Here is a 27,948-nt window from a genome sequence, read left to right on the forward strand (position 1 = left end):
AGTGCTGGTAGAGATGTCTAAAGTAAAAGCATAAAGCAAACCAACCCCTGCAGCAAAATAAATCTGCCCTCCTCCTGGCTCCCACCAGCTGCCTTGGTCTTTATTTCTGCAAACTCCCACCAGGCCCCCCTGGGGCTGTGCATTAACTCCATTCTCACCACCGCCACCAGCCTGCACCAGGCTGCAGTCAGAACCTGGGTGCACAGCAGAAGGGAGGGGAGGTGGTTTTGTCTGCATCTATCACATGTAAACAAGCAGAAATGGTTTCTGTGTCTTTCCTGTTTCTCTCTGCACTTCTCCCATTAACACTGTGCTGCTCAGGCCAACGCCCCAGGCACTGCCTTTGCTTTCTTCCCTTCCTACTAGAGAGTGACACTGGTAACCCCTGGGCCTGTTGCTTTGTGTCCATCTGATTTTGGCACATCAGCAGGCTTTGCATTGATTCCAGAAGGTTATCTGGCTGCTTCACGGCCCAGAGGCCACAAGAGCTCTCTCGTTTGTTTCTTCTTCTGAGCCAGTTCTGTTTTTCTGATAGGGATGAGTTGGTCCTCCTCAGTAAGATCCCAGTTCCGAGCGCCGCCCCGCTCAGCAGGGAGGTCTGGGGGCTGAAGGACAGCTTGGAACAACCGAGCAGCATGGAAAGGCTCAGCCAGGCACTGAGCACTGCGTGTGCTTTCCTGGCAAAACTGTTTAAGTGAGAAAATTGTGTTTGTTAACAGAAGCAAACTGCTATAGCATTACAATGGCTCTGCTGCTCCACAGAGAGACCTTGCAAAGAGCCTAGGAAGAGTTTGTTTGTTTATTTTTACTACATCTTTGAGGAGTTTATGATGAGAGCACAAGGCCTTACAGAAAGTTGTTTTAGGCTGTTTGGAGCTGGGCTGCATGCCTGAGGAACACCAGGCTGTGCTCCCATTGCCCACTGTGGTGGGGGGAGAGAAAATGCAATGAAAAAATATTGCGGGGTTGGGGTAAGAATAGGGCCACTGCTCACCTGACAGCATCAAAGGTCTCTCCCATGGATGCTGCCCTTCCTGAACTGATCCCACTTGGGCTTCCCATGGGCTGCAGCTCTCCAAGCATTGCTCTGCTGTGGCTCCATACCATGGGGCCCATCCTTTAGGCACTGCTCCAGCTCCCCCAGACCCTCCGCTCCCTGCAGTTCTTCCCCACGGGCTGCAGCTCCATCCCAGGCCCTGCGGGGCTCCGTGGGCTGCACCTTCTTCACTCCACGTCCACTGCTGCACCGCAGGTTCCCCCACGGCTGCAAGTGGAGATCTGCTCCGTGCGGTGCCGTGGGCAGCAAGGGGATGGCCTGCTCCACCGTGGGCCTCTCCTGGGCTGCAGGGAGCTGCCGCTCTGTGCCCGGGGCGCCTCCTGCCCTCACTTTGGGCTGTTTCTCCCCCTCTCCTCGCCTTCTCGTCGCTCTCCCTTAAGCCCACCTCCGCAGGGGCACGGCTCACAGCGGCCCCGCACCCTCCTCTCCCAGAACTTTCTGTGCAAGCCCAGCACGCGAGTGCGCGCATCTCGGCCGTAGGGGCGCCGTGCCGTCGCGAGCACGGTGGAGACGCGAGCGGCGCGGCACAGCCGTTCTGTGGCCCCGGGCGCGGGGCCGCGTCGGGGCGGGGCGCGCGCCGCAAGGCGCTTCCCGCGCGGGGCGGGGGGCAGAGCCACGAGCCGCGGCATCGGGGGGCCGCGCCGCGCGCTGACGTCACGGCGGCGCCAGAGCCCCGCGGCGGGGCCGGAGCGGAGTGCGCGATGGGCAGCCCGGCGGCGGGCTGGGCCGCGGCTCCCGCCAAGCGCGCACGGCGCGAGAGCTTCGCCGAGAGCCCCGGCGGCACCGCGGCCTACGGCGACCCGCGGCTGTGGGACACGGAGCGGCTCTGCCGGCACCTCTCGCGCAGCGGCGTGGGCGAGCCCGGCCTGCTGCGCCGCTTCCGAGGTAACGGGACCGGGCGGGAGGGTGCGCGGGCGGGGAGCGTCCGGCGCCGCCGCTCACCGTGTGCTCGTCCCCGCAGAGAGCGGCGTCACCGGGGCCATGCTGCTCGACCTGCCCGCCTGCGCGCTGCGCATCACCCGCGTCTGGTGAGTGCCGGGGCGGGCGGCGGGAACGGCTTTAAACTGAAGAAGGGGAGGCTCAGGTCAGGTGCGAACGGGAGTTCTGTTCCCAGAGGCGGTGCGGCACTGCGGCCCAGAGCTGCAGGTCCCTGCAGGTGCCCGAGGCCGCGGCTGGGCGCCGGGCAGCCTGAGCTGGGGAGCAGCCGGCACAGCAGGGCGGGGGCCCTTCCGTCCGAGCCGTGGATCGGTGGCTGCGCACGCCGTGCCGCAGTGCCGGGCTGCCCCGTGCTCCGTGCTGCTCAGCCCGCTCACCGCTGCGTCCCTCCCGGCGCCGCTCCGTCCCCGCGGCCCGCGCCGTTTCCCCGCTCGCTTTGGTTCCGCCCTCCGGAGCTCTCCAAACGTTCGGCTCTCCTCACGTGCTTCCCCGGCGCTGTTGGCGGAGCGGAACGCGGAGTTGTGCTGGGCGCCGCGCGGAGCAACGCGGGGTGAGGAGTCCGGGCCGGCGAGCGGGGCGAGGAGCTGCGGCTCGGAGCGGGGCGGGCGTCGGCCGGGACGGTGCTGTTCTTGGAGGGGAGGTTTGGGCTGGAACCGCGAGGAGCGCGGCTGTGGGGTGTGTGTGTCACCGAAATAACGAGCAGAGAAGTGCGAGGGCTGCTCCGAAAGGAACGCTTCTGTTTTATGGTGTTGGCACGCGGTGCCAGGGGTGGACGTCGGTGAGATGGCAGCAGAGGTTGAACCTTCCCACCGGCACCCCGTGCCGTTTTGCTGCAGGAGGGATGGCAGCAGAGGTGTCCCTCTGAGGCAGAATGGCGTTGGACATGGGAGCGCATATGGAGTGAAGAGCTGGGTTTGAATTCCTCCATGCAAAAAAAGAAAGAAAAAATGGCAGTCATTGATGCTTTTGAACTTTTACAGAGTGGATGTCAGCACAGTGAGGGCTGGGCAGTGCTTTTCAGCAGTGGTGACTATAAGTGTGTATCACCTCCCATGGCCCAGACTTCTACAAGCTCAGGTGTGGCTCTTGTTCACCTGTTCACCCCTGGTGAAAATGCCCCGCGTGAGTAGCTGAGAATTTGCTCTATCCAACAGCATTATTGTGGTCTTTGTTGTGGTTTCCATGGAAATAAATAGAAGGCATGACTTCCTGAGCAACCTATGTGATTTCTCTGTATACTATTCCCTAAGGCCAGTCGCTTTTAGTACCTGTTTGCGCATCGAGAGCTCACTCAGGCATGGGGAACATCTGTGTGCTCCTTCCAGGCCTTTCTGGGTTGGGTGAGTCCTGTGGGTGTGCAAAGTCGCCTCTGGTTGTGGTGGGGCTCTGTGTCAGCCCAGCAGTGAGTACACACATCTAGTTCCGCATTCTTCTCAGCATTCAGGGGGCAGAGCTGGGAATCCCAGACGCTTGGGCTGTGGGTTGTGACACAGGGTGTGGTGCACATGAAATATAATTGGTGAGCGGGGCTGTCTGCTTAATGTCTCTGGAACAGGTCAGTCTCAAAGAGCTGCGGGGGGCTGCGGGCTTCTGGTGTTCCAGCCTGTGATGGGAGGGAGGGTGTGGGGGAAAGGGAGTGCGTGGGGAAGGGACAGCTTTCACCTTCTCTAGGACAGATACTTTGAGGACAACTTGAGGAATGTGCCCAGGTGCCCAAGAAGGCCAGTGGCATCCTAGCTTAGGAATCCTAGCAGGAATGGCGTGGTGACTAGAGAAGTAATCCTGCCCTGTACTCAGCATTGGTGAGGCCTCACCTTGAGAACTGTGTCCAGTTTTGGACACCTCCATACAGAAAAGACATGGAGGTGCTGGAGCAGGTCCAAAGAAGGGCAGCAAGGCCGGTGAAGGGCTACAAGGAGAGACTAAAGAAACTGGGGCTGTTCAGTCTGGGGAAAAAGAGGAGGCTGAGGGGAGACCTTATTGCTCTCTTCCAGTACCTGAAAGGTGATTGCAGCAGAGCGGGGCTGGTCTCTTCTCATGGTGACAGGTGACAGGACGAGGGGAAATGGCCTCAAGTTGTGCCGGGGGAGGTTTAGGTTGCATATCAGGAAAAGGAAGGGTTGTTAAGCACTGGAACAGGCTGCCCAGGGAGGTGGTTGAGTCACCATTCCTGGATGTGTTTAAAAACCGTTTGGATGTGGTGCTCAGGGACATGATTTAGTGGAGAGTTGTTAGAGTTAGGGTAGTATTGTTGGGTTATGGTTGGACTTGATGATCTTTAAAGTCATTTCCAACCTGAGCAATGCTGTGATTCCATGTTTGTAATCTGGTGAGGCAGCCTCATCCTGAGGACACAAGGTAAGTAAGTGTCTGGTGGTCTTTCTCTGAAGAGCACCAAAGAGCTCTTTGTGATTTAATGCTTGAGTGCTCAGATGTACCAGGGCTGTAATGTGGTGGAGACCAAGCCCAAAGCTGTTGGTGTTCCCAGAAGTGGGGCAAAGCCTCGTGTGTGTCCCATCAGACAGGGACTGCCGCCCTCAGAGCAGCCGCCTGCAGCACCGCGCTGCCTGGGATCGCCTCCTGTCCGTTCAGCTCTGCTTGAGGGGCCTTTCTGGAGCATAAAGGCTCGCTGAGCCATGCTTGTGGACATGTTTGTGTGGGTGCAGTGTAAGCAGAACAGATAGGTTTTTTTCTCTGCTCTTTCCATAACTGCAGCCATTGGTAGTTTGTCAGGGTGCTCTCATGCCATCCTCTGTGCACACCTGATTGTTTTCCAGTTAGCTTGCTCCTTGCTCCCAAGTTTCTGTGGCATTTAGAAGTGTAAGCAGGTGCTTGCAGCCAACTGCTCTGCACTGGGAGGTGCTGGCTGTGCTCAGTGCTGTGTGCTTTGCATTGCCTTGCCTTCCCCTGAGCACCGGGAGCCTCGTGGACTTTGTGTGGCCCTGATGTCCTTTAGAGCGACTGTTATCTGATGTCACGGCTGCTGCTGGTGCAATTGTGCTTTCCACAGCATTGCAGCGCTTTCAAAAACGTGCTTGTGAGGTTTGATCTCTGTTATTAGCGAGCTTTTAGGTCATATCCACCAAGACCTGTGCTGGAATTGGTAACTTGGGTGCCATCTCTTTACCGATGTAAAGAGTTGTAACGCTGGGGGGGTTTAAAGTCTGCTGGAATCTTACTCGGCTTTGCTCTGGAAGTGATTCAGTGTCTTTGAAGAGTCTGGAGAAAAATCATCTCTGCAGAAGTGAAGTGAATGTAGGTAGCTGGAAGCAAATAGCTTCTCACATGGCTCTGCCTGAATGCTCTTAGGAAAGCTTGTCACCTTATCACAGCACAGAAGGACAGGCAGATATAACGGACCTCATGTTTTCGCTTTAGCTGCTTTCTGTTGCCCTGTAAGTAGTGGGCTCGTTCAGGAACTCCCTTGTAAGCACCTGAGAATTTCTGACTGCCCTGATGCAGAACAAAGTGATGCAGCAGGCTGAACAGCACTGCCACGCTTCTCATTGCGTTTGCAGGCAGAGGCAGCAGAGGACTTGCAGTGACAGAGCAGAGACTGCAGCTTGATGCCCCTCCTGCTGGGGGAAGGTGAAGTGGATAAGATAGAAAAGCCCACCAGCAGCTCAGGCATCACATACATTTACTATTTCTGTGGACTGTGAATTATTGCATGATTTGGCTGAAAATATGTAGTGCACTGAGTAGTGTTTGTCTCTGCTAATAGCTGACATTTTATAGTACTAATTTCTGTCAAATTCAAAGACTGGTGTAAAGCTGGACTCGCAGCGGTTAATTGCTGAGAAGTGTAAAAGGTACCAAATTCTGTTCTCATGGTGTTTGCTGTTGTACTGAGGCTGAAACTAGTTTTCTCAAGGACAAAGTTTGCAGACAGTTAATAAAAGTGGGCGTAAGGAAGTGTGCTATCTCTCCCTCCAGAGTTGTTTTAAGGCCATGTGGCTGCAGCACAGTAGCTCTACTGGGAGCTTAGTGCACTTGTGCAGGTATTTGGGATTTTCCTCTTCTGTTTGACTGTAGAGGACCAAATGCTTTCAGTATTTCTCTGAAAAAGCCATGGAAATATTTCTATAAAAGAATCAGTGAACATCAGAGTAATGGAAACTTGCACAAGTAATTTGCTAGATATGCAGATTGTGAGGGAGTGAACTTTGCTTTCAAGTAATTTGTTATTGCTGTCTTATTCCTAGCCTCCCAGATGAGAGACTGAAAGTGCTCGCCTGCCTGAACCAGCTGAGGCAGACAGTGGACATCATGAAGGTAACAGCAGTGCTGTGTGGGCTCTGCTCACAGCACCCTGCTGGCACCTGCAGCCCTGTCTCTCTCCTCCTCTCCTTCCTTTCCTTCCTGCTCAGTCCCAGCAGCTAGTGCTGCCACTGTGCTTTTCCCTTGCAGAGCTTCAAGCTCCAAGCCCTTCTTCTCAATAGCTGGTGGTCTGAAAACCACGTTAACCAGAACAGTTGTTAAGATCAGCAGTTCAGAGCTTGATGTGGGCACCTGGCGGCTGTGGGAGACTGGATAAGAAATGAGCTGCTGTTTGAAATGTGAGAAGCTCCCTTTTCACATCTTCCGTCCTGTAGAGCCTCCGCTTTTTGTGCTTTGCTACTTCAGCCTCTGGTCTCAGCTGACAGCTGGCCTTTCCCTTCCGCTGTTTGTGATGTCCAGCAGCTTCTCACAGCGGTGTCTGTTGATTTAACCCGATCCCGGGCTGCCTGTCAGCACACGTGGCTCCGCTGCCTGCATGTCTGCTGCAGCCCTGCCAGTGTGGTGGCAGGGAGGAGAGAGAAGACAGAAAGGCCTAATTTGCCTCAGCATTTTACTGAGATACTAAATTGTGAAATGGCTTCATCTTCTGTTTTGATGCAAGGATTAAATGTGTGTGCTTCTCGTCCATAGTAAGTGCCTGTGGTTATGTGGGTGCCTTCTGAACTGTGTACCCAGAGCTGATCAGGGAGTACTTCAGATTTCAGTTGTCTTGGTTTTGGGTTTTGTTCTGTGAAAAAGGTTAGAACTGTCATTTCCACTCCTTGATCTTTCACTTTGGATTTAAAAAAGCTGTGCCATGTCATACCAAGCACTTATTGAGTACAAAGATTGTTCCTGTAAGGGGGACTTGACGTTGCTGTGCATGAGATGCTCAGTAAGGCCAGTGGTGTGCCTTTGCAGTCCAGAAAGCCAGCTGCATCTGGGCTGCATCAAAAGAAGCGTGGCCAGCAGGGCAAGGAAGGGGATTGTCCCCCTCTCCTCCACTTTTGTGAGGCCACACCTGCAGCCCTGGGTCCCCAGCACAGGATATGGACCTTTTGGAGAGAGCACAGAGGGAGATACAGAGATGCTCAGAGGGCTAAAGGACTTCTGCTGTAGAGACGGGTTGAGGGAGCTGGGGGTGATCCGCTCGGAGAAGAGAGGGCTCTGGGGAGACATTACAGTAGCCTTCCAGTATTTAAAGGGAGCTACTGGAGAGATGGGAAGGGACCCTTTGTGAGAGAGAGCAGTGACAGGATGAGGAGTAACATCTTTGAACTAACAGAGGGGAGATCTACGTTAAATATTCAGAAGAAATTTTCACTCAGGGTAGGGAGGAGCTGGAAGAAGTTACCCAGAGAAGCTGTGGAGGTGTTCATGGGCAGGTTGGATCCCCAGGCAGCCTGATCTAGTGGAAAGTCTCCCTGCCAATGGTATGGGTTGGAAATAGATGGGCTTTAAGATCCCTTCCAACCCAGGCCATTCTGATTCTGTGATCCCCGACATGCATTGCAGTATCCTTTAAGTGGAGTAGCAGATGTCACTGATAAAGACAGTGGTTCTCAAGTGTTAAGAATTGAATTGAACAGGTAGAGCTTCTAGAGCTGTCGGGAATTGCCTTGCCCTCTGAAGTGCACAACTCTGTCTTCTCTGCTGCCATGCCTAAGCAACTCTCCAGGACAGATCTTGATTAAGATAGACAGAATATGCCAATTTTAAAGCTGAAACCAAGTAATCATTTATACAGCCTCTCCCACCAAATCCCTGACCCTTCTCGATGTCCTTTACCTTAGCCCTGTTAACTTTCGAAGTCAAATAGACACTGATTGCATTATTGTTTGGCTTTTGTAGGTTTTTAATGATCCAGTCCATGGGCACATCGAGATACACCCTCTTCTTGTTCGCATCATTGACACGCCTCAGTTTCAGCGCCTGCGATACATTAAGCAGCTGGGTGGCACTTACTTTGTTTTTCCTGGAGCCTCCCACAACCGCTTTGAACACTCATTAGGGTAAGGTGGTGTAGCCTTGTACGCATGTCTCTTTTGCATTTGAATGTCTGAGATTGGTTTCACAGATGTGCAGTGCCAGCGTTTTGGTGACAGCTGCTGTCCTGGCATTTTCTGTCACCTGAATCTTCCTGTGTGTGATTGTGGACTTTGTTTACTAAAGACAGAAAAAGAAACCTGCAAGATGGATCAGTACTTTCCCCTCTTCTTTTCCTTCTGGTGAGAATAATGCCAGTTGGAGACAGTGAGTGATGTTCTCCCTGGTCAAAATTTGAGTTTAAAAGCATAAAGCGAAGGACGCTGAGTTACGAATATGTCAGGCAGCTTGGATTGCCCAGCATGGATGATTTTACTTGTAATATTTGCATTTGAAGTTATGCAATCAGGGTCAAGTTGTCAGGCTGTTAGCAGTACTGTAAGTTAAAGAAACAGATTGTGGACATAAGGATTTCCAGGGTGTTGCTAAATCATTCACGCTCCACAGAGAAGCTGATAACTTCAAGCTTGTTTTGAAGGTATATCTTGAGGTGCAGAGAAGTTAAACTGGTCAATGTTTTCATTCAGGTGATCTGGCCAGCCTTGTGTTGCTTTTGTAGTGCTCAAATAGAGCACAGCTGGCCACTGCCCACTGTGAAACTCACAGAAAGCAAAAGACCGTTGCAAAAGATCCACATTAGTGAGGTGAGCTTGAATTGACTGCATCTGATGAGCCTGGAAAAAAAACAAAAACACAAGGAATATAAACAAAATGTTCCAAACAGGAGTTTGAAAACTCCAGTGGCAGCAGCAAATTTTTCTTCCAAGCAGTCTTGTTAATCCATACAGCTAGACTTAGGACAGTTATTCTCAACTCATTTTGAAGATTTTTGCAGGGTTAAAATAGAGGAGGTGAACTTCGTGTATACTGGTAGAATAGGAAAAAAATAAAAGCAGACAGTAAAGTTGTGTCCAGTAAAAGATAGAATAGCATACTGAGTTGGAAGTCCTTCAAAGGCCACCTGGTCCAATGCCTGACCACCTCAGGGCTAACCAAAAGTTAAAGCAGGTAACAAGATTGTCCAAACTCCCCTTGAGCACGGCCAGGCACAGGCCATCCACCACCTCCCTAGGAGCCTGCTGACTGTCCTCACGGTAAGGGAGTGTTTCCTAGCACCTGCTCTGACCTTGGCACAGCTCTGTGCTGTTCCTGTCCCTGGGTACAGCACTAGTGACCGCAGGCAGGTGCAGCCCCATTGCCAACAGCCCTCAAAGCTCTACCACAGAGCCAGTTCATCACCCAGTGCAGCATGGAGCCATTTGTCACACAGCTGAACAATCTGTCAAAGGATGCCGTGAGGGACAGCAACAAAGGCCTCACTGAAATCCAGAGAAACTGCCTCCACTGCCTCCCCTTCATCCACCAAGCAGGTGACCTTCTCATAGGAGACCTAGGAGAATAGGAGAAACATAGGAGACATAGGAGAAATACGAGGCAGGACTTCCCCTTCATGAGCACCTGCAGACTGTGCCTGATACCAGCTTTGTTCTTTAAGTGCCTTCAGTAGCCCCCAGGGCAGTCTTCTCCATCACTTCTCCCTGGACTGACAGGTCCGGAGGGCCCTGGCTCTTTCCTCATGTCCCTCTGGTGGGTGGGTGTGATGCTGGCTGTCTTTGGCCACAGTCCTCACACCCCCAGTGCCTTTGGTAAATTGCTGGAGGGTCCCAGCAGTAACTCCCCTCAGCTCCCTCGGTGCTCTGGGCTCACTCCTGGCAGGCCCTGCAAACTTGTACCTCTACTAAAACCTGCTCTTGCTTTAAGATATTCAGCGTCCCTGAAGTTAAATGGGTAAAGGGAGTGAAATAATCATGATAAGGTGTTGTTAAAATAGGAATTTGAAAGAACAAAGTGCTTTTGTGGCTGCTGTGGAGCTCTGACTAGAAGTAGGAGGGTGGTCTATAAGCTGTGATGCTTCAGGATGCACACTGTCAATAATACAGTGGGCTTGCTTACACAGTGATGTTATTTTGTGTCTGTCCATTATGAAATACTGCAGCTGCTGATGCATCTCAGCCTCCTGTTGAGTAATGGGGCAGGGCTCTGTGAATCTGCTAGGGTGTTTGTTTTCCTGCAGGCTTGTGAGCAATATTAGCTACGTGAAAAAAGAAGTCTGTGAGGATTTCAAAATCAGAAGCTCTGCTTTAATGGAGAAGAGAGTTGAAACTGGAAATTAAACCAAAGACTGATGGTAACTCATTGATTTACGGGAAAGAGAAGAATGTAAGATCTGCTTAGTTAGCAGAATGCCATATTAGGGTGCTGTTCTTTCCAAATTTGGGCACAAGTGTCTCATGCTTTCTCCTTTCAAATGTATTACTGTTGACTAGAGCTCTATGACAGGAAATAATTTGCCTGTGATTATCTTTCAGGTTAGGGCTTGAGTATCTGTTGTGTGCTGTCTTTTAGATGAAGGCTGTGACCTAAAGCAGCAAAACAGAATAGGTGAACTGCTCTTTTCCTGTTCAAAGTAAAATACTGTTGTATTCACTTCTGGTGCCTGTGGGTTTTTCTCTGCAACAGGGTGGGCTACCTTGCAGGATGTCTGGTTCGTGAACTGAAGGAGCGGCAGCCGGAGCTGGGTATAACCCAGCGAGACATCCTCTGCGTGGAAATCGCTGGGCTTTGCCATGATTTGGGTGAGCAAGAATTGAAGTGGCTTGTTGCTCTTTGAAAGCTGACCTGCTGGAAGAGATTGCTGTGAGATCAGAATGAGAGCTCTCTCAGGTGCTCAGTGCGTGGCCATGTTGTGGGGTGGGAGCTGTCTGGTTGGAGACCTCTGTGGAGGCAAGTCCATTTGATGAGTACAGAGCCACTTTTCACAGGCTTTTTTGTGTTGTTTTCTTACAGTGTTTTAGAGTTCTGTAGCTGCATTTTCCTCATGGGTGATGTTAAGATCAAGTCAAATAGAAGAGAATCCAGATCTTTAGCTTGGTCCAGGTATTTCTGCTGACAGCTGTGTCTGAAATTAAACCTGTGTAATCTTTATTTTTAAGGTCATGGGCCATTTTCACACATGTTTGATGGAAGATTTATTCCACTTGCTCGTCAAGGTTTGAACTGGAAGGTAGGCATTTCAGTACTAAAGTACAATGAAAAAACTCACATTTTTATAGGGAAAATAATTTATCAGCGAGATTGCCAGCACTTGTGAGCACGTGGTCATTTAGCCTTACTGAATCATTTTGATGGCATAATTGAAGTTGTATCAATACCTTATAATGATTTTTCTTGTTCTCTTTAAATGTCTGGAGAATATCTCTACCCCCTTAGTGTTGCTGTGAGCAGACACAGCCTCACCAGTGAAATGGAGAGAGGTGTGAGGAGAAGTGGGGGCAGCAGATACTTGTCACCTATGTTCCCCTGGGGTCAGTACTGCATCCAGTCTTGTTGAACATCTTCATCAGTGACCTGTATGAAGACATAAAGTCCACCCTCAGCAAGTCTGCTGGGGATACGGAGCTGGGAGGGGTGCCTGGTGCACCAGAAGGCCGTGCTGCCATGCAGCGAGAGCTGGGCAGACTGAGTTGGGCAGGGAGGAACCTGATGAGGTTCTGCAAGGGCAGGTGTAGGATCCTGCACTGGGAGAGGAATCACCACGTGTACCAGTGCAGGTTGGGGCTGAGCAGCTGGAGAGCAGCTCTGCAGAGAAGGCCCGGGTGTCCTGTGGATAACAGAGCCAGCAGTGGGCCGTGGTGGCCAAGAAGGCCAGCGGTACATTACAAAGAGCCTGGCCAGAAGGGGGAGGGAGGTGGTCCTCCCTCTGTGCTCTGCCCTGGGGAGGCCACATCTGGAGCACTGTGCCCAGTTCTGGGCTCCCCAGTTCAAAAATAACAGGGATCTCCTAGAGAGCCAGTGGAGGGCCAGAAAGACGATGGAGGGCCTGGAGCATCACCTGTGTGAGGGAAGGCTGGGAGCCTGGGGGCTGTTCAGCCTGGGGAAGAGAAGGTTGAGGGGGGATCTGATCAGTGGTTATAAATCTGTAAAGAGTGGGAGGCAATTGGATGAGGCCAGACTCTTTTCAGTGGCCTGTAGTGATAGGGCAAGGAGTAATGGCCAAAAACTGGAGCATAGGAAGTTTCACACAAATATGTGGAAGAACTTTGCTACAGAGCCCTGGCACAGGCTGTGCAGAGAGTGCTGGAGGCTCCTGTGGAGACATCAAAACCCACCTGGACACCTTCTTTTGCAACCTGCTCCAGGGAACCTACTTTAGGGGTTGGGATTGAGGAGGAGGAGCTCCAGAGGTGCCTTCCAACCCCTACAATTCTGAGATCTCCCCAAAAGTGAAAGTGCTCTTGAGCTTCTATGTAATATTTTGAGATACTTGTGTATGCGTGTCCTCTTGCAGATCTCATTGCATGACACTGGAAAATTAAATGGCTGGGTCTTGTCTGTACCCATGGTCAGGTTCTGAACTCACTACAGCTGTACCCATTATTTTAAGAGTGTTTCTTGATGCTGCTCACAGAGTGGTTTCCTGTTTGTGTAGATATAAATGATGAGAAAATGAGCCAGGTGCTGCACTTGCACATTGCTGGCAGCACACCAGGCAGTGCTGCTGTGTTAGGAGAGAGCTGTGGCACTTCAGGAAGGGCGCTTGGACACGGTAATGTAACGTTTAGGTATCTTTTTCTAAATTTTTCACAGCATGAAACTGCTTCTGTTGAAATGTTTGAGCACCTGGTCACATCCAACAAACTGGAGGAAGTCATGGAATCGTATGGTCTCATCCTGGAGGAAGACATGGCCTTCATCAAGGAGCAGATAGGAGGGCCTATAGATGAGTCAACTTGTGAGCCATCGGTGAGTTGCTGGACTGCGACCGTGGTTGTTTGAACAAACATCTTAAATTTTTCTGAGAGTCAATTTTACTAAGAGAGTAGATAATTTTCCCTCTCTTCTGTTTTATACTGGTTTTGGAGATTGTGTTTTTAATTGGCCAGGTGAAGAAAATGCGGAGATGGTTTATGTTAACAAGCCAGTACCAGAGCTGCCAGATGGCAGAGGTGAGGCAGTGAGTCACCACAAAGCGTGGCCCAAATATGAGGAGTGCCAGAGCCTCAACAGCTTTGATGGCTGTAGAAAACTTTTGGATGTATCCCAGTGACACAAACAGAGATGAAGGGATAAGAAATGCGTTGTTTCAGGAGGCAAGGAAGAAGACATCATAATTATTAATGTTTGCAACTCTATGAAAGAATCAAGTCCTCCCTCTTTTTCTTGCTCATGTCTTCTCATCAAAGATATCTGTCCACTTACTACTCCATCTGTAGGAGATCTGTCATGACAGTCTGGTCCTAATCAAAGTTTGCATGTTGTCCCAAACAAGTCACCCATAAATGTTAGCACTTATCCATTATTTTCTGTTCTGTTAGCATGTAGTGCTGCCACATATACTGTAGCCCTCTGATGACAGAACGTAGAGAACTCAGCATAGCAGCTCAGTACGAGATCTTTGGGAAGGCAGGAGGGAAATTTTACCCATTTGCAGTTATTTGAACAAAGTCTTGCTGCCTGCTGCTTCTCATGATCTTAGGCCAAGTTGGTGCCTGTTTTCCAGCAGGATACCAGGAAAAGCAGCATTGTATGTGATAGCTGCCAATGTTCTTGACATCTGCCCCATCTTCTGCCTGCAGTCATCTGTGTTGTGCTGGTTTTAGCAGAACAGGGACTCTTCTTCTGATGAGCACCTGTGCTGTGATGCTGTCACCTCACAGTCCTCCTGGTCCCGGCATGAACAGCACCTTCCATTTACTGCTGTCACCTGCCCTCCTGATTGTTGTCCCTGTAACAGCTCTTTGTTGTCAGATGGGGTGGTTTTGTCTTGATGTGCTCTCCTCCCACTGTTCATGCACATTTCCCTTCTCCTTTGTATCCATGTTAATACTTCTGTAGTGCTAATGTCAACATTTGAACCATACATCTTAAGTAGTTTTCCCCCCAGAATTTCGAGGCAATGTTTATTTAACTGAAGAATCGTTAAATGTTTAAGAGAAGTTCACATGCAATTTGTAGTTTAAGTTCTGGCCTTGATTTGCTGTTTGCCTTGTGACTGAGTCACTCCTCAGTTGTGGGTTAAGAGTTCAAGTCAGCTCTTTGAGCAGTCATTGTATAACATACCTAAACAGTTGGTTTACAAGTACACTGTAATGCTGTAGAGCTGATGGCAGAAGACTGCAAGGGAGTGGCGTGTGGGTTTAATTCCTTCCCCTCGGGGTTAAATAATGGCAGTGTCTTCCTCTGCTCGTTGCTTCAGGTTGTTTGCACTTCAAAGCTGTGTGCATTACTTTGATAGAATGGGGAATTAAATGCTCCTAGTGTGTGTGGATTTTGTTCTTTCTGGTGTTCTGGGAAGTCACCTGCTGAAGTCCTACAAGCTCTGGGCTTGTAATGCACAGTGCAGCTTTTGAATCTCTTTGGTTGTCTCTGTGTTCTTTGTCACCACAGTGTGAGATTTTTATCATAGGCAAAGTCAAAGTGCCTCAAAAATTATTCTGCATGGGGTGCTCCAAAAGTAATGCCTCCAATTTCTGTGAAAACCACAACGGATCCAGAGAGCACAATAATACCGTTTGACAGAGCGGATTTTCAGCTACAAAACACTGTTTCTCTACAGACTCAGCACCACGAGCTGTGTATTTCCAGCAGCGATGAATAAGAGCTGCGTTCCGCACTTGTACAGATTTGCAGCAGCAGAGGTGACCCACTGTCGTCGTTGCCTGTGCTGAACTGCAGTGCCCACCCCTCACTGTGCCATCTGTCTCTGACGCTGTGGGCCAGCACAACAGAATAGGAGGCATTAGTTTCAGAGCAACCCTCTTACCATTGCTTGCATCGTTACATTTCTCAATGTTCCTGATTTTCCTTCTTGGCTCCTCTGTCATTAGTGGCCCTACCGAGGACGACCAAAGGAGAAGAGTTTCCTGTATGAGATAGTAGCAAACAAGAAAAATGGCATTGATGTGGACAAATGGGATTATTTTGCAAGGTACAGATCCTACAGCTTCTGCTTTTGTTCAGTCCCTACTGAAACAGCACTGCTTTACTCGCATCTCTGACCTCACTGTTAAGCACTCGCTGTGGAATATTTTCAGGGATTGCCACCACCTAGGGATCCAGAATAATTTTGATTATAGGCGCTTAATTAAATTCACTCGAGTTTGCGAAGCGGGAAACCAGAAGCATATCTGTGCCCGTGATAAGGTAAGCGGTGTGTGTGAGCTGGGAGCGTCGGCAGCAACGTGTCTGAGGTGTGTGAGCAGCAAGGAAGCAAATGATTGTTTTGTTTGGTTGTTTTTGGTTCAGGAAGTTGGGAATTTGTACGATATGTTCCACACTCGGAATTGCCTGCACCGGCGAGCGTACCAGCATAAGATTGGCAACATCATTGAAATAATGCAAGTATTACAGTTCCTTTGTCTCGCACATCATTTATTTTATTTTATTTTTTAATTTGGAATTGTAAGTCCATTTGGAATCTTCACCAAATCAGTGAGCTTTGACATGCAGTGAGAGCCGCTTGGCTATGTAACCAAATGCTGCATGTTTTAGAGGTTTGAAATATGGGCCTGTTGGAGTGAGTGCGGTGGAGGGCCATGAGTATGCTCAGACTGTGCAGCACCTCTGTGGGACCTGGGCTGCTGCTTTCAAGAAAGAGAAAGCTCTGTGAGACCTCACTGTGGCCTCCCAATAGCTAGATGGGCCCCCAGGGAGGCTGGGGAGGGAACTCTTCATCAGGGAGTGTTGTGATGGGACAGGGGGTAACAGCTTTAAGCTGAAAGAGGCAGATTTAGATGCTTGGAAGAAATTCTTTATGCAGAGGCAGTGCAGCCCCAGCGCTGCTGCCCAGAGCTGTGGGTGCCCCATCCCTGCAGGTGCCCAAGGCTGTGGCTGGGCACTGGGCAGCTTGAGCTGGGGAGCAGCCAGCCTGGAGCTGGAGGGGCTATGGAAAACAAAAAAAAACAAAAAAAAAATGTGGAGGGGACAGACAGCTGCATCTTTCCATATTAAATCCAATCAGAAGCAGATTACAAAAGCCCTGAAGGAGCTCTGGACTGGGACATTGTTATGCTGTTGTAACTGCTGACAACAGGAGCTGAATCTTTATCTGCAAGTTAGAGACAGCTTGGCTCAAACTGAGCACTTAGTGGAGCAAGGTAACTCATATGTGGAAGCAGTGAGCAGACATGGCATGGCTGAGGCTCTGTAAAGCTGCAGCAGGAATAGTTCAGGACCAGCTTGGTTGCCTCCCGATGTTTATAGTTCTCCTCTTGATACCTGCAGGAGTTTCCTGGTAACACCATTCTGTTTACTTTTCTTCAGAAGTATCCCCAAATGTTTTTTAGTACAGATCTTGTCTGCCCAGTAACTCTGCTGTGTTTTGAAAGAGCAACACAGAGGATTGCGTGGTACAAGAAGTACTGGGGGCTTTGGAAGAACTCGTCCTTAGAAAATCTTTTTTCCACTAGAAAAAGATTTCGCACATATCTGATGCTTTAACTTTACAAAGTTTGGTGTTCACTCAGTTATCTGAGTCTGTAAGAGGATGTGGTCTTCTGAGGGTGTCACTGCACTGTGACAGTGTCTTGCGGCATCCTGCAGCCATCTGAGCACTGTTAAACCCGTAGTCCAAGGCAGAACAAAGCAGACTTCCACCTTTCTTGAAGTAAAGTTAAGGTCTGATCTGAACCTAAATGGAAAAGGCTATGTTCAAATGTGAAATGACAGCACTGAGATGGGATGTACTGCAGTGCAGCTGTGCTGCATGTTTAGGACACAATTTGATTTGTCTTTATAATGTAACTAAAGTGTTTATTTTTTGACTCTTTTAATTCTCTCTTTTGCTTGCATCTAGGATTACGGAAGCCTTTCAGAAAGCAGACAGTTTTTTTCAAATAGAAGGCTCTAAAGGAAAATTGTACCAGATCTCTACAGCAATGGAGGACATGGAAGCCTACACGAAGCTAACTGGTATGAGCTCTCAGAATTCCTTTTAAAGTGCAACAGCATGAGTGCCTCTTAGAAAGGACTCCTTTTTTTTTTTGTATGTACAGCTGTTGGCACAGCAGATGCTTGCCCACGACTGGGACTCTTCAAGTACTGCTTTTGTGCACAGGTGGTGGTTTAGACCTGGAGCATCTTTGTGCTTTCACATCTTACTGGGAGAGGAAAACATTCTAGTTTAAATTAATTTTATGGAGAGGGAGGAACTGGTTTTCTGCTTGCATTGAAAGCCAAGTTACTGTGTGGCCAAGCAGTCGTACCTGTGCCCTGGTTTTGTTGTATTTGTCAGAGATGGAGTGTGAGTCAGCTCAGAGCAATGCTCCGCCTAACTCCATCAGGTAGAGGAGCACTGCATGTGTGTTGTGTGAAACTAACCCAGGGACAGATTTTGAAGGACTCTGATAAGATCTAATTTAATTTGCTTGAGGCACTGCAATCCTTCTTGCAAATGCAACAGAAAAACAGTACATAAATGATTTTATTCCTGGAAGTTTCTAGTTTCTTAGACAAGATCTTGTAAATATAGTTCTTGTAGGGTAAATACAAGAGCAGCAGTCCACTTAAAGACCTGTGGGAGAATTGCAGTATGATTACATAGTGAAACAAATGAGAAGTGCCTTGTGATTGTTTTCTAGACAAATAGTCTGACTGCTGGCAGCCACTTCTCCAAGGTCTGGGTCAGCGCTGTGAGGAGGAAGAGCTTGGAGAAATTACTGAATTCCCAAAAACTGCCTTGAGTTGTGTTTTCTGTCATGTAGTTCAGTCTTTCCATTGCTTCTTGTCTTGGTTTTGCCTGTCCCTCCTGGCCTTCTCTGCAAGGCACAGCAGCACTCCTGTGTTCAGTGCTGGCTTTGAGTGGCAGCAATGGGAGCAGAGGCCAGGGTAGGCATGTCAAACCCTGCTGCACTGAGGGCTTGTGGCTGGAGTGGCTGCAGGGCAGAGGATGCTTCAATCCTTGCAGAACTGCTGCTCTATGTATTTAGCCAATAAGCTAATTTCTTCATGTATTCTGTTTTCTTCTGTTGTGTTTACAAGCTGCAGTGTTCCCAAAGGCTGGCAGCTCTTGCTGTTCCTGGGAGCTGCTGCTCACAAGAGTTTCCAAAACATTCCCGAGTGGGACAGCAACTTTCCTGAGCCCACCATCAAGCCTTGGCTGGCCACCAGAGGGATTCAGCAATTCTTTCTTTGAATTCTTTCTATGGGCGAGGTGCTGCAGGCATTGATGCAGGTCTGCTTGCTGTAATCTGTTAAGCTGAGGATCTTCTGTTGGCAACCCTTCATCTGCTGTAGTCACGTTCAGCCTGATTAAGACTAAGACTAAATTTTGCATGGGTTGGAGCCTATCCCAGGGACTGTGTGGTCTGTAGGAGCAGCTGTGCAGGAGCTGAGTGCCAGGATCCTGTTGCTGAGCTGTGACATCTGGTGAGCTCACGGCAAGGAGGGCGGTCTGTCCCCTGCATCTTACAGTCAGCAGCAGTGAGGAGCTGAGTGTCAGTGCTGGGGTGTTCCTGATCCAGAGGGAGAATTGGTCAGAAAGGAGAAGGATGAGGGGAGTGTGTCAATATCAGATGTAATGGTGGAAGGACCTGTGTTCTCATCCTAAACCAAGACACTTCCTTTCCTGCGTCCAGTGGTGTCAGCCTGTGAGGACAGTAGGCTTGTTTTCAGTAGTCCGTGGTGAGTGATGCCTTTGTGGAACTGTGCAGCTGCCATTGGGATCTTTGCTGATGCTCGACCTCTTGTGGGATTCTGCAGCAGCAGGTTCTCCAGCTTCTCTCTCAAGCTGCAGAGACAGTCTGCTGTTCCTTGGAGGGAGTTTCACGCTCCTATTAACATTGGTAAAGGTGTTCTGGTCATCGTGGTTCATAGCTTACCTAGGCATTGTGGGGGGCTTCTTGCTGTGGTAGGGGGTGTTGCAGAGCTGTGCCTAACACACATCAAAGCTGTGGCTGCTTCTGGCTGGGGAATGTTGATAGAAGCACAGAGTGCAGCTGTGTTGGCTGTGTGACAGGTGAGCAGCATCTTTTTGGTTTGGGGACAGCCAGAAGTAACCCTTCTGCTCTGAAGCCATAGCAAAAGAAACCTGGGGATATCGGAGACCATAATGCAACTTCTCAGTTGTCTGACCTACGGTGTTCAGCCACTCCCTCAAAGTGTGCATTTTCCCCAAACCTTTAGTTTTTCTTGTTAGTTGAGCCTCTGTCCCTTTATGTGCGTTTTGCTGTCGCGATGGGTTCTGACACAGTTAACTGAAATCACTACAACTTTGGCAGATAACATCTACCTGGAAATTCTGCACTCAAGTCGTCCAGAACTGAGTGAGGCACGAGAAATTCTGCGTAAGATAGAACGGCGTGAGCTGTACAAGTTCTTAGGAGAGACTCAACCCGAGAAAGTGAACGAAATTCCAAAGGTAATATCCGTCACCGAGAGATTCTGAATTCTGTCCTTCTAACCATGTTCTCTAAGTCGCTGACTACCTTTTTTCCTCTTCCTGTTTTCTTTTTGTTATTGATAGTGATTGGGTTTTTTGGGGTTTAACCAATACTCCAAAAATCATAGAATCACGGAATGTCTGAGGTTGGAGGGCACCACTCGTAATTTGTCTCCACTTGGATATCGAGCCATTGAACCCTTTGTCTGTGACCATCCAACCAATTCTTTGTCACCAAATAGTCCAGCCTTCAAGTCCATTTCTGTCCCATTTAGAGATAAGGCCGTGCTGCAGGACCGTGTCAAAGATCTTGTGGAAGTCCAGGTGGATGACATCAGCTGCCCAATGGGCTCAGAAGTTCTCTCCCACCCATCCTTGTCTTTGTGTTGTTATGGAATATTTTACAGGAAACTGGGAAGAGTTTTATGTACAGACATGCCCTCACTGTACCCAGCTGGGTACCCCTCTGGTCTGCACCACGTGGGGGTCACTCAGGAGGTTGGTGAGGAGGACTTGCTCTCAATCTAAACCTAAACTTTCCCTTGGCTCCTGGAGTCACTGCAGACTGCACATACAGCTCGTGGGGATCCCTCTCAGCAGTCCCTGTCTTGCAATGGACAAATCTGCTGCTTGCTGAATTCCTTTCCCTCTGGACCTGTCTGCTCTGTGCTCAGAGCTTTTCTCTCTGGAGTCTTAGGTGCTCCCAGGAAGTCATTCTTCATCAAATCTTGCATCTTGCACTGGCCATCCCTAAGCAGGCAATGTTCTCTCTCCTGCCCAGCCCCAGCCCTTTAAAGATAGCACACAGCTTTCCATAAATAAGAGTTCTCCACCACACTGTGTGTGCTCAGCATTAGCCCAGCCTTTGGCAGGGAATGCTCTCGCCAGACGAGGCCCTTTGTGGATTTCTGCTTTGGAGGTGGGAGCAATCCCCTCTGAAGCTCCTTGAGGAGCTTGTTTTGTCTGCTTCTCCGTAGTGGTCAGTGATGTTACTGATCCTGTCTGTCTGTTTTAGTGTTGTTTTTCTAGTACAAAAACTACTAGAGGGTGACATCCTGCAGCTGTCAATTAAAAAAAAAAAAAAAAAAAAAAAGTTGAGTAAAGATATTTAGTATTTAGCTTTGGGGAACTTAACTGCATAATGCAGTTGTGCCAGCAAACAACTTGCTTGGAAGTTTGTTCTTTGCTCGTTAAAATTTCTGTGCTCATGAAATATCCTGGAAGGGCTTTCCTTGCTTCCTGCAGCCAAGTTCTTTGGATCTTTGTGGTTTGTTAAGGTTGTTCTTGTTTTCTTTCTGACATCTAACAGCAGGACTCTGGCTGTTTAAGGTGTACAAGGGTTCTCACAGCCAGATTGCTGTAGGAAGTCTGTAGGGCTTGACCTGATGATTGAAAAATGCAGTCAGAGCTGTTTTCTTTTTCAGGATGAATATGATGACCTGGCAGGTGACATTGCTAACTCCAAGCCAGAAAAGGATCCTCCAAACGTGGAGCTGACAGCTGGAGACTTCATAGTTGATGTAACTATCCTTCCAGAGCAAGCAGCTCTTATCCTGCTCAGCTGCACGCAGACGTTGCTCTGCGTTGTCCCAAGGCTGAAGGTGTGGGGAGGTGGGCACTGCTCTCTGGCCACACAAACAAATGATGGTTTACCAAACAGATGCTGACACTGTTATTTAAACTTCATTAAGTGTATTAAGTAATCAGTTGTTAATTACTCTTTTATTTGACTACTCTCATTTACAGAAGTATTGTGCACATCTGCTTGTATTTATTGTCAGAAGATGAATGACTAACATTAACAAATGTCTTTTTTATTTGTTCTGCACGCAAGGTTGTTAATATGGATTATGGAATGAAAGATCAGAACCCCATTGATAATGTCCTCTTCTACTGCAAGGCTGATCCTTCCAAGGCCATCAAGATCAGTAAAGAACAGGTAGTCCTTTATCCTCCTCAGCTTCATGGCTGGCAGTGGGAGCCATCGCAGGGCTTCCTGGTGCTTCGTGCCGTGTTTGTGCATGAGGGTGGTGGAATCGGTGTCCTTCTGCATGGATGCTCTCAGAGGTCTTTTCCAACCTTGGTGATCCTGTGCTTGGTTCTGTGTGAAGTCCTGATGGCCTTTACGTATGAACGGCCTTTAACTTGTTCTGAAGAAAATATAGTTTTTGGGTAAAACTCAAGGATTATAGGGAGATGGTTCTTGTTGCTTTCTTTGTTTTGAGAATGAGTTCCAAGGACTCTAAATTAAAAGAAGGACTAAAGCTTGTTTGTTTGTTTGTTTGTTTTATTCCAAAGGTTTCAAGGCTTTTACCAGGGACCTTTTCAGAGCAGGTTATCCGGGTTTACTGCAAGCATCAGGATCCAGTTATTGTTTCAGCTGCAAAGCAGTATTTTGTTCAGTGGTGTATAAAGAGGGATTTCACCAAACCACAGGTAACTAATTTAGGTATTAGTTTCTAGAAATTTTTGCATTAAAAATATTGGGACTCAGGCCTTGTCTGTGGGGCAGAGCTGCTTCCAGTATCCCAGTTTCTGTTCTCCTTGTAGTCCACATCTGGTCATACTCTGGTTTCACTGAAGTGCTGACAGATTTTCACTGATTTAACTCAAGTGCTTGGAAAAGTCACGTTTAGTTAAAAATAGCTGGTGGCAGACACTCGCTGATGCAGGTTTCTTCATACAAAGGCTTACAGTGCCACAGGGATTGAAAGATCCTGAGAAGTGATCAGGTTGGTTCTGCCTATTGCTTTGCCTCTTTTTCTGCCCTGCTCACCAGCTGTTCCAGCACTGCTCCCACTGGATATCCACGTTGAGCCTGTTGAGCATGGGAGGGCAAAATCCCCAGGGCAACAGGACTGCAAGCCTCCACTGTTAAGGCGACCAATGTGCAGGCTGAGTGCTTGGAAGGCCTCACCTGTGCTGTGCCCCTTTCCTGCCACTCAGACGTACAAGTTTGCAGCTGTGAGGCAGGAGAGGAGGCACCTCACCTAAGGTTACAGCTCACCTAAGTTTTGTTCTGCTCTGGGGACGGTGTCAGAGCTGCCATGGCAATGAAAAGGGAAAACCTAAAGCAGAACCTGGGTCCATATGCCTTGCTTGTGTTCCTCCTGCCAAAAGTGATGGAGAAGCCTGTAACAACTCTGACTGTAAACTAGTGATTCATGATGTAGCTTCCCCACAGTGTCTCCTTTGCAGAAAGGTGGATGTCTTTTTCACTAATAAAGTGAATGTGTTGATGCTTCCAGCATTATCCTTCGTTGTAAGGAAGCAGTTATGACATTATGAAGCGTGTTTTTTTCACTGGAATATGTAATGGAGCCATTGCACTGTGTGTGTGGGTCAGGCTGGAAGCCTGAACAGGATTAGTAGATGAGCTGGCAAATCCATTGCTGAGTTTCTCTCCCAATTATTCACGTTGGCTTTTGTCTAATCGTCACACCGTGGGAAGGAACAGCCTTTTTTTCTTTCCATGTTTGTTTGGTTTTCTTTTTTTCAGGTATTTTCCTTTGTCTGGGATCAAATCTCAAAGTAAAATCTGCAAGTTGCTTCAAAAGTGCAGCATAAACACTTTGTTCCATGAACCTCGCGTTTCTCCTTTTCATTGCTTATGCTAACAGCCCTGAGCCTGCATCTTCTTTCCTAGATACACCTGCAAATGCCATTCAAGGAAAGAGCTCTGTTCTCTAAAATGGAAGATCAGGCTGTAGATCGGTGTTCTCCTGTGCTGGAGCAGCAACTAGAGGCATGAGCAGTTTTGTTTCAGGGTTCGTTCGTGCATGATACAGCCTGCATCCATCTTGTGAGAGCAGTTACTTTCTGGAGGGCATTTTGCAAAGGGGTCACATAGCAGGCTGCCTTCACAGCCTGCAGAGCACAGCAGTTCAGGGGTGTCTGACTGCACCATGGCAGTCCCAGCTTATTTCTGCTTGCCCTGCCCTGCCCTGCCCTTGCAGTGTTTAATCATGAGATTAACATACGTGTGTGACAAGTGTGAGCACAGAGCCCAGGCCACAGCAGTTACTGTATGGGATGCACCCTAAGGTGGCGAGGTGCAACTGCGCTTGGTAGGTGCTAAGCAAAGCTTTTTTAAGCTTTTTTTTTTTCCTAAGCTTTTAATGTGAGGCTGGGGAATTCAGAGCAAAGACTTTAGAGTAGTGTTATAGAAACTTAGAGTAATGTTATAGAAGCTTAGAGTAATGTTATAGAAACTTAGAGTAGTGTTATAGAAACTTACAGTAATGTTTCCAAGCTGTCTACCAGTGCCCATAATAGAAGCCTCTTGAGCTTCCTGAGTTTGCTGCTGTCAGTTTAGGAAGAGGTTAAATACGAGCAGTGAAGGTTTCTCCCATAAGTGGGGAATTGTTCCTCCCCACCCGTTTCTACCACTTTCTGGCAGCAGCTTCCATCTCTGCAGTGCAGTTTTCCACGCTCGCTGCTGTGCAGCGCTGTGTTTATCGGTGCTCAGTCTGGCAGCCAGCTGCTTTTCCCTGCTTTGCACAGCGAGTGAAAATGGACGCGTTGTCATGAATGCTCTCTGACTTTCAATGACAGGATGGTGATGTGGTTGCCCCTCATCTAACTCCACTGAAACAAAGCTGGAATAACAGAAGCAGGGATGAATACATGACAGCTTCAGAGCCCAGCTGCAAGCAGAAGCTTTCTTTCAATAAGTAAGGTGTCTCCTTTTGCACTGTTCAACCACCTCCTTCAGAAGACGGGCAGCTCTGAGCAGCAGCTCTTTTAAAATGCAATCCAATGAACTGTAAAAAAAAAAAAAAAAAAATAGAGGAATGCAGCAGTGCATTTTACAATACCGTGTGCTTTTATGTGTGCACTTAAACTAAGTGCTTATTTGGATTGAACTGCTACAAAGCTAACAGAGAACCTGTTACAGCAAAGCGAGCTCAGTTCTCATGTATTTTTGAATGTATTGGTGCTATTGTAGCAAGAGGAACTTCATTTAAAAAAACCATTCATCATAATGGCCAGAAGTGCGGTGGGTTTGTTGCTGCTTGTCCTGATCCCTTCTGAAGGCAATTGCAGCATTGCTGGAGCTGGTGGAAAAACTTCCTTCTCCTTTAATCTTTGTTATTCCACCACCTCTTGTTTTCTGTAACGATCTTTTTATTGAAGATGACAGTTCTGGTGTTCAGAAAGCTGATGGGATGCAGGCCTCTTGCTATGAAAGTGACCACACAACTTGTATTGAAGTAGCACTGCCCTGCAGTGGCACACAGCGTTTTACTGTTTTTATAGCATATTTTTGATACATTGAATGTAACTTTTTTTTTTTAACTGCTACACTGAACTGCAGAACTCCTCAACAGCTCCGTGCTTGGGGTGCTTGCAGGAAAGCAGAGCTCCGTGCTGGCTCTCAGTGTAGCGATGGCCCAGCAGTGGCTCTGCTTCTCCTTGCTCCCAGCACAGGCTGTTTCTGCATTTCTCTGCACTGGGTGGTCAGGTTCTTCAGGAACCCTTCCATGATTGCATCCCGTCCCTGTTTTCCTGGCCTGATGGTTGCTGTTCTGGTGTATTTTTTATCTCCCTTACAGACAATAAGGGTTCTTACACTCTCCCCTATGGGCAGTACTAGTGTGAGTGTTCCTAGGTGTCCGTCCCATCAAAAAGCAAACAAGGAAGACTTCTTCCCTGTTATACTCAGGTCTGAGGTGTTCTCTTTGAAGGCTGCTTTCTTTAAATGAAGTTAATTAATAAAAACCCATCTTCAAAACTACTAAGTAAAGCGTTCTCACCCTCAAAACTGCGAAGTAAAGTGTTCTTTAGTGCTCAGAAACTGGAAAAGAGCTTTGGATTTCTCTGTCTGAAGAGAGAATATAGAAGCTCAGCATTCAGTCTTGACAGCCAAGCTTTTGAAGCTAACTCAAGAGGTTGCTGTGTGAGAAGATGGTGTCACTCTTCTCCTGTCTGGTTGCTTCCTTGGGCTGGAGGCTGATGGCTGTGACTTGAGAAGAGGTATTGGCCTGCTTTGCAGATGTGGTCTGAAGCAGGCAGTTGTTGTTCTGCGCTCAGCTGCTTGTGAGCCTGCGTTTAATGGTGATGCAGCACCGCCTCTGCTGTTCATGTTAATAGCATTTCACAGCTGCAGTGTACCACGTTACTGCTGGAAGCTGGGGGGACCTTTGCAGAAGCTTTTGGAGTACTTGTTCTATGGTTCAAGGAATAATGTTACAGAGTGAAGGCATTTATCCCCATTATCTAAGTGAAATCAAGTACTGTTCCAGAATAATGTAATTCTATCACTGTTCCTTGGGTTTGTTTTGATGCTGTTATAAAAGGTGCACTTTATATTTGGGAAAAGCTTTCTGCTCAAAACTAAGCAAAAACTTTGTACTTAGAACTTAACATCTGGTAGAGTTGGGACTCTTTTCTTTTTCTCAGACATAATCTGAGCCTTTCTGTGCTGAAAAATAAATTAATAAACAACGATTTTAATATTCTTGCAGTGAATTGCAGTGTGTGAACGTTGTTAAAAACAGCAGTCTCACTGTGCAGGGCTAAGCACCCAATGAACTTCTGAAGGTGCCTAGAAATGATCTGGGGGAGTTAGGAGGATTAAAGTCCTTTTGAATTTGGTCGTTGTGTGCAGGTGGGGCTGATGGGTGGAACTCCGTGCTGCTGGGTTCCAGAACTCAGACCTCTCCTTCCCCTTCCCCCTTCAAGCAGGGCATTGTGGGGCTGCTGGGGATACATCGTGTGCTCAGAGCAGAGGCTGCTGCTGCAGGGCATTGCAAAGGAGGGCTGCAGAAGGCAGGTGGGCAGCCCAGGCAGAGCGCAGAGCTGGTGCACCCACTGGTGGAGCAATGCAGGAAGGCCCAGCCCTGAGGGGAGAGGTGTGAAGTGTGACCCTGGTGCAGGTATTAGGCAAACCAGCTGGTGGCTGGACCCGGTGGTGCTCACTGATGCAGATGAGCTCGTTAAAGAAGTTCAGATTAGAGTTGTTCTGGGCTCATGAGCTTCATGTTCACGAAGCAGCTTCATCTGCAGATAATACGAAGCTGAGATGCCTATGGCCCCTTTGTTCCCCTGCTGATCTGCTTGAAGCTGGAACAATCACAGCCATCCTGTGGTTCATGCTAGGAGTCAGCGGTGGGTGCAGGCCTGTATCACTGCCTCACTAATGATCTGGGTGATGGAGCTGAGCCCTCAGCAAGTGCTGAGGATCCCAAAGCAGCTGATGCAGCTGAAGGCCATGCAGCCATCCAGAGGGACCTGGGCAGGCTGGGGAAGTGGATGTTGGGCAGCTCATGGATTTTAACAAGGGGAAGTGCACAGTCCTGCCTCCGGAGAAGAACAGCAGGAGGTACCAGGGCATGCAGGGAGCACCCATCTGGAAAGCCACTGCAGAAAAGGCCCTGGTGAGGCCACAGTGTCCAGGTGTGGGCTCCTCAGTAATACAGAATTGGACTCAGGAAAGAGCCGCCAAGCAGCTGGGGAGGGTGGGAGCATCTTTCCATGAGGAGAGTGCTGGGATGGTCTTCCTGCCAAAGAGAAGGCTCCAGGGGATCGTATCACCGTCAGCAAACTGTGGAACGTCCTGAAATTGGTGGTAGAGCAGTTGCCTCTATTTCCTTTTGAGAGATGAACTAGAAACTCAGCCTAGGGTTCTGCTCTAAGGAAAGGGCAGGAGCAGGGAAAAGGTTGCTGGTCCAACAGCAGCCAGTTGCCGGTGCCGTGTGGTGTCCCTGCCCACTGCTGCACGCCGTGAGCCAGGAGCACAAGGCTTTGAACTGCTGAAGGCGAATGTGCCCTTTGAAAAGGTCTATCAGAACATTTACGGCCATCTCTGGCTCCTCTATTATTAAGGCCTGTTTCGTTTGGACTCCCATCCCTCCCAGCAGCCCTTTCTGGGACTGGTTCATGTGCGCAGCTGCTGTTCCTTGCTGCCTGCAGGATCTGTGTCACCTTCAGCCTGGAGCGGGTGAGTCGGGGATCAAAGGGCGGCTGCACTTTGGTCATTCTGTGCGGGTGGAGCTAACGGGTGGCATTTTCCATGCTGTTGGATTCACAAATGCACAGAAGCCCTCTCCTCCCCAGCACTTTCTGTTGGAATACCGTGACACTGCGCAGCTTCCCTCAGCCGCCCTGCCAGCAGACTTAAAGCAGTCGCAGTTGGCCGTTGCCCCGAACACCTGGGGAAAGGTGGGCAGGGAGATGTCAGCCCTGCCAAAGAGGGGGGACACAGAGCAGC

The 27,948-nt window shown here is 48.9% G+C and overlaps 1 protein-coding gene across 1 annotated transcript; it reads left to right on the forward strand.

Annotated features, from left to right (window-relative positions):
• The first annotated feature begins 1,758 nt into the window (after window positions 1–1,758).
• Window positions 1,759–26,202, forward strand: SAMHD1 (SAM and HD domain containing deoxynucleoside triphosphate triphosphohydrolase 1). The gene is made up of 16 exons (XM_042835482.1): window positions 1,759–1,942; window positions 2,019–2,085; window positions 6,199–6,268; window positions 8,105–8,265; window positions 10,820–10,935; window positions 11,293–11,363; window positions 12,947–13,102; window positions 15,187–15,287; window positions 15,394–15,502; window positions 15,605–15,696; window positions 17,154–17,269; window positions 19,576–19,715; window positions 21,161–21,256; window positions 21,571–21,675; window positions 22,035–22,172; window positions 24,291–26,202. The coding sequence occupies exons 1-16, from the start codon at window positions 1,759–1,761 to the stop codon at window positions 24,411–24,413; spliced, it is 1,845 nt and encodes a 614-aa protein (XP_042691416.1). The 3' UTR covers window positions 24,414–26,202.
• The last annotated feature ends 1,746 nt before the right edge of the window (window positions 26,203–27,948 follow it).

This window comes from Centrocercus urophasianus, unplaced genomic scaffold (genome assembly GCF_019232065.1).
Source record: "Centrocercus urophasianus isolate 14NV4802_14NV808 unplaced genomic scaffold, USGS_Curo_1.0 seq_53, whole genome shotgun sequence".
Taxonomy (NCBI): Eukaryota; Metazoa; Chordata; class Aves; order Galliformes; family Phasianidae; genus Centrocercus; species Centrocercus urophasianus.